The sequence below is a fragment of the Condylostylus longicornis genome, unplaced genomic scaffold (assembly GCF_029603195.1).
Source record: "Condylostylus longicornis isolate FDR11 unplaced genomic scaffold, ASM2960319v2 ptg000075l, whole genome shotgun sequence".
Lineage (NCBI taxonomy): Eukaryota > Metazoa > Arthropoda > Insecta > Diptera > Dolichopodidae > Condylostylus > Condylostylus longicornis.
Genome location: NW_026578043.1, coordinates 1,429,351 through 1,434,539, shown reverse-complemented (window position 1 = coordinate 1,434,539; position 5,189 = coordinate 1,429,351). Strand labels below are relative to the sequence as shown.

At 25.1% G+C, this 5,189-nt stretch overlaps 4 protein-coding genes across 5 annotated transcripts; all 4 read left to right on the top strand.

Moving 5' to 3' along the window:
• The first annotated feature begins 1,037 nt into the window (after positions 1-1,037).
• LOC129612591 (cx9C motif-containing protein 4) lies at positions 1,038-1,467 on the top strand. The gene is made up of 2 exons (XM_055526279.1): positions 1,038-1,233; positions 1,313-1,467. The coding sequence occupies exons 1-2, from the start codon at positions 1,170-1,172 to the stop codon at positions 1,465-1,467; spliced, it is 219 nt and encodes a 72-aa protein (XP_055382254.1). The 5' UTR covers positions 1,038-1,169.
• Positions 1,468-1,730: 263 nt separating this feature from the next.
• LOC129612590 (uncharacterized) lies at positions 1,731-1,982 on the top strand. The gene has a single exon (XM_055526278.1). It carries the CDS (start codon positions 1,731-1,733, stop codon positions 1,980-1,982), a length of 252 nt encoding a protein of 83 aa, XP_055382253.1.
• A 34-nt stretch (positions 1,983-2,016) lies between these two features.
• LOC129612592 (uncharacterized) lies at positions 2,017-2,322 on the top strand. The gene has a single exon (XM_055526280.1). The coding sequence runs from the start codon at positions 2,017-2,019 to the stop codon at positions 2,212-2,214; it is 198 nt and encodes a 65-aa protein (XP_055382255.1). The 3' UTR covers positions 2,215-2,322.
• LOC129612589 (GPI mannosyltransferase 1) lies at positions 2,210-3,935 on the top strand. Of its 2 annotated transcripts, XM_055526277.1 has the most exons (2): positions 2,210-3,474; positions 3,537-3,935. In XM_055526277.1, exons 1-2 carry the CDS (start codon positions 2,350-2,352, stop codon positions 3,645-3,647), a joined length of 1,236 nt encoding a protein of 411 aa, XP_055382252.1. In that variant the 5' UTR covers positions 2,210-2,349; the 3' UTR covers positions 3,648-3,935. The 2 variants fall into 2 exon arrangements, with proteins under 2 accessions (XP_055382252.1, XP_055382251.1); XM_055526276.1 differs by having other exon boundaries at positions 2,210-3,935.
• Positions 3,936-5,189: the final 1,254 nt, after the last annotated feature.

Below are 5,189 nucleotides of genomic sequence, written 5' to 3'. Positions count from 1 at the left end.
TTCTTTACTTCAAAAGATTTGCAAATATATCGAAATACAATGTGACCGTCAGGACTTAATTATAGTAGCAGAGAGACTTAATTATTGTAGCAACATCACTGTTTACATTTATAGTATAGATTTCTGTATTTAGGTAAATCTGCAATTTTTATAGAAAAATATTTAGAAAAATTTTATTTTATTGACCATTCCCAACCTTTTTGGGGACGTTTTTAAAACTTATGTATATAAAAAGTTCTTATCTTCCCGCCCACTATCAAAAAATAATTTTCGGGCAAGAGAATATTACGTATGTCAAACTTTGAAGCAAGAATCCTCATGTAAGCAATACACGTAGAAGTATAAGCAAAGAGATATTGAAAAAGATGAAAAAGAAATATAAGCAGTATTTTTTGTATCTGTTTTTTATTTTGTGGAAGTAAAAATTATAGTAAAAGAAAAACTTAAAATTGATAAATTTAGATAATTAAAAAGTAAAATTTTACATATGCATATGAAACATTTGGAATATGAAGATGCGTTAACAAAATTTCATTTTGTAAAAAAATTATTTTAAAACTAAAATATAAATTCCGATAAATGCAATTGTCGTATTCAAAATCGTACAACTTAAAATGTTGTACGATGTTGAAAACGAATAGAGTTTAACAAACTTTTAAAGTTTATAACGAAGTTATAAATTTTAGTTTTAATGAGAATGCTTTAAATTTTGTAATAGCCCGTAATAGTTTAAGGCAAGTCAGTAATTAAAATTCACGCTGCATATCGCGAAATTGAAAATGTTCAATACAAAATACAATTCAATACAGTTCAATACTCATTTAATTTATTACAAAATTTATTCGATTCAATTTTATTTCAAATTTCGTTTAAAAACCAAAGTTTTATTTCAGCTTGAAATTTCAAATAATATTTCCTAAATGAATCTATTATAGTAGTTTCATACAAAGTCTTGACTTATTTTATGAAAATAACTAAATGTCAAAAGCATTTGATACATGAATAGATAGGAACTTAGAAATAGGAAATCCACTCTTCCTGTCAGTATATTAATATAGTAAGTAGTAGGCATATTTTCTATTATTGTAGCAAGCTTCTTGAAAATTTGTATTTTGTTCAAATGTTATATTGAGGAAGTTAAGCTGAAATTATTCGTATTTAAAAATCGTATGCCTTCAAGTAAAAAAGATCCTTGTAAAAAATTTGCGTGCAGAATACAATCGTGTCTGGAAAGTAAGTCCAAAATTAATTATATAACCATTTAAAATCTAACTTACCTTAAAATATATGTACATATGTATATCATGTGTAGAACACAAATATCAAGAAAGCAGATGTTTAGAGGAGTTAGAAGACATGAGACAATGTTGTCTTAAGTGGCATAAGGAATCACTTTGCTGTTCAGGAATAATTTTGGACAAAGATTATTTAGACAGATCTGAAAATTTAAAAGCTAAATCACAATAAATTTAAAAAACTAGTTGGAATATTAAAAAGCAAGTTAGGTATGTACCTAGCCGAAATAGGTTAGGATGTAAGGTACAATAATTCTGTTGTGGAAGTAATATCTAAAAGGTTACTTTATTTACATCAGCTAAAATAGTTTCACTTCAATTATTTATTGATAATTTTTGAGTTTTTTTCAATTAATAGACTCTTCCCACAGAAAATAAACAACCAAAAAATTTCGAGAACACTAATTTATTCTTTTTTAACTTCAGTTTTAAAGAATGAGAGTAACCAGTATTCTTACACAGTCGAATCAGGGAATAAATAATCAAAATAACCAACCTCTTCAACGAAGAAAAACCGCAGTTTTACCAAAACGTTCTTGGGTACAAAGGAATCCTCGCTTGTTTTCCATAATATTTATAACAACATCACTGCTTACATTTTTTTCAAAACCAATTTACGATAGCTTCATAGTGCAGCAATTACCACCTCCACCACAATCGTTAACAAATAGATATTATAAGAAATAAAAAGCCAATTTTTATGTTTTACTGATCAAAAGGAATGGAAGCAGTTGAAAAAGCAAAATCACGTATGAAATTGTATCCAATATTGTTAGCAAAATGTAGTAAAGCAGCGGCATTATATGCGGCTTGCGTAGCACGAGATCTAAATGTAAGTAAACATATATGTAACAAGGAATTTACAGAGTTCAAAAATTGTCTTGTTAAAGCTAGTAAAGAAATGAGAACAAAGTTGTAATTATAAAAGAAATAAGCGACATATTATTTATAATTGTGGATAGAAACATTTGTGTAATCAACAAAAAAAAAGGACAGAAAGAAATAAAACTTAACTTAATAATACATATATATAGGTAATATTTCTTAAAGCAAAATGATTAAAATTTTAGAAAAAATTTCATTTTCCAAACATTTAGCAATAGCTTTATTTATTAGAATAATATTAATCATATATGGAGAGATTCATGATAATAGTTCGTCAGAACTTTCGTACACAGATATTGATTATAGAGTTGTTACTGATGGAGCTCGTTATATAATTAAGCATGAATCACCTTATAAAAGACATACTTATCGATATAGTCCACTTATGGCACTACTTTTAGTACCAAATGTTCTATTTTTCGATTGTTTTGGAAAAATATTATTTTCAGTTTTTGATATTTTTGTTGGATATTTGATAAAGGAGATTGTGTACAATGAATTGAAGTCAATTTTTTATGAAAATGCTGAAGCATTTAACGTAGCTTATCAAAAAAATTTTAACATTAAACATAAAAAAACTGCTTGTGCAACATCTGAACTGAAGAAGAAGCTTAAAATGCCTGATCGTTATGAAAATTGGGCGAAATTGTCTTCATTGGTTTGGCTTTATAATCCATTAGCAATGGTTATATCAACACGTGGAAATGGAGACTCGTTGTCAAGCGTATTTGTTTTGTTAACGCTATATTACTTTCAAAAATTTGAAGTTAATGATTCCGATATCATTTTAGCAGGAATATTTCATGGTTTATCAATTCATCTACGAATTTATCCAGTTATTTTCAGTCTAGCTTACTTTTTAAACTTGTCTAATTATAATTTCATCGACATTAAAAATATTCGTTATAAATTATTCATACCAAATTATAGACAGTTTTTATTAGTTATTGGAACAATTATTGGATTTTCATTTTTCACCGGTTTATTTATCCATTTGTATGGATGGCCATTTGTTTATGAAACTTATTTATATCATTTTAAGCGTAGAGATGTAAAGCATAATTTTTCGTTATACTTTTTAATGCTATATTTATCAGCCGATAATGAAATTCAAAGTGGAAGTAATAGTGGAACTGATGAGACATTATTGATAGCAGGTTTTGAAAAAGCTCTTATTACAATGCCGCAATTAGCTATATTCATATATTTGAGTTGTACTTTCGGGTTAAGCCGAAAAACGTTATCATTTTGTATTTTTTTGCAAACATATGTAATGGTTACGTATAATACAGTGGTAACATCTCAATATTTTATATGGTATTTGGCTTTATTACCAATTTGTGTGAAAAATTTCAGGAGTATGCCAATAAAATTGGCTTTTTTGTATTTCAGCGTATGGATATTAGCTCAAGCTTTATGGTTATTACCAGCATATCTTTTGGAATACAAATCAATGAACACTTTTAATTTAATTGGAATTCAAGGGGTTGCCTTTTTTTTTGTAAATATTTTCATGATTCAACGTTTTATTAAATATTTTGATGTTTTTAGTAAGATTCGATAAAATAGAAATTTAATGATTTATAAAAATAAAAAAAAAAAAAAAAAATATGTCAATTTTTGTTAGTTAAATTAAATATATTCGTTTTGAAATGTTAAAATTGATTAATTTCTTTTTAAATATTGTTTCCTATAAGTTATACTATATATTATCAGTGAAATTGAAATAATAAATTAGAGTATGAAATTTCAAAACGATTTGAATTTTTATTTTATGCCATAAAAATTAATTATTGATTTTAAATCCCAGTGCAAAAAATATTTCAAAAATTAATTAAGTAGTATTATGTATTCGTTTAATATGATTTTCAAATGAGAATATCTGTAATATGAACATATTTGTTATGTTTAAAAATGTTAACGAAAAAATTATTAAAAAAATTACAAATTACATAGTTTAAAAATAATAACAAGAAGACGAATTAGATTTAAAATATGGAATTAAACTCAAATCGAAAATTTTTGGTTTTAATTTTTGCATAAAAAATTATTTAACCACTATCAATATCTTATATAATACGAAAGTGGAGTGCCTAAGAATTCCTAAAAAAATTGTTCCTTCTTATCTGCGATGCCTTACATAGTATGGAAGAAGAATGTGGTAAGGATGATACTCCGCGTTTTTTTAATATTCAACATGTTTTGATTTATGTTTTAAGTTATGATGAATTTTACAAAATATCGCAATGTTTGATTTTTATATTTTTTTAAAATAAAAACCATGAAGAAAAAGTATTTTTATCTTTTACTTGGGTTTATTCTGAATATCGAATTACTAAGTGATAGTAATATTTACCGTTTTAAGTTATTGAAGGCACAAATCAATTGCGAAAAATTTAAACTAGCAAATAAATACTATGTATGTATGTTTCTATCCGGTTTCAAGGAATCTTTAAAACAAAAGAAAAAAACGACATGTCTTAAAATTTTAACGTAAGATATTAATTTCAAATTTGCTATTCTAAAATATTAAAAATTTAAAATTAGAACATTGATATTGTATAATATATTGTATGTATGTACATATATGAGGTAGAATTTTCATACAATGTTCTTCATCCATAATTTTTCAAAAACTTATATTATTAATTGATGATAATACTTATATTTTATGCTACAAAATTTATATATTCCTAATTACTTTGACTGAGAAAATTAATTTACTATTTTTATAGCACACAAAATCATCAAATAAAAGTCATGCGATTTCGTCAAAATCGAAAAAAAATTAAATTTCAATTTAATTTTTGACACAATGTATTCTTCCTTTTTAAGCACATTGTATTATTTTACATTTGAAAACTCAAAAATCTTGGTGCATTATATTATTTCATCCCACTATAACTTTAATAAAAAAAATTTTTGTTTCAATTTATTTTAAAATTTTCTACTTACAACTGAAATACGTATATAAAAAACAACGTATTGAAAAACTTTTGGAAACACAAT

Excerpts from the sequence above, each read along its gene's own strand:
- LOC129612590 (XM_055526278.1), top strand. The coding sequence starts at position 1,731 with ATGAGAGTAACCAGTATTCTTACACAGTCGAATCAGGGAATAAATAAT.
- LOC129612592 (XM_055526280.1), top strand. The coding sequence starts at position 2,017 with ATGGAAGCAGTTGAAAAAGCAAAATCACGTATGAAATTGTATCCAATA.
- LOC129612589 (XM_055526276.1), top strand. The coding sequence starts at position 2,350 with ATGATTAAAATTTTAGAAAAAATTTCATTTTCCAAACATTTAGCAATA.
- LOC129612591 (XM_055526279.1), top strand. The coding sequence starts at position 1,170 with ATGCCTTCAAGTAAAAAAGATCCTTGTAAAAAATTTGCGTGCAGAATA. Across the intron at positions 1,234-1,312 it reads AATACAATCGTGTCTGGAAA|AACACAAATATCAAGAAAGC; the intron begins GTAAGTCCAAAA and ends TATCATGTGTAG.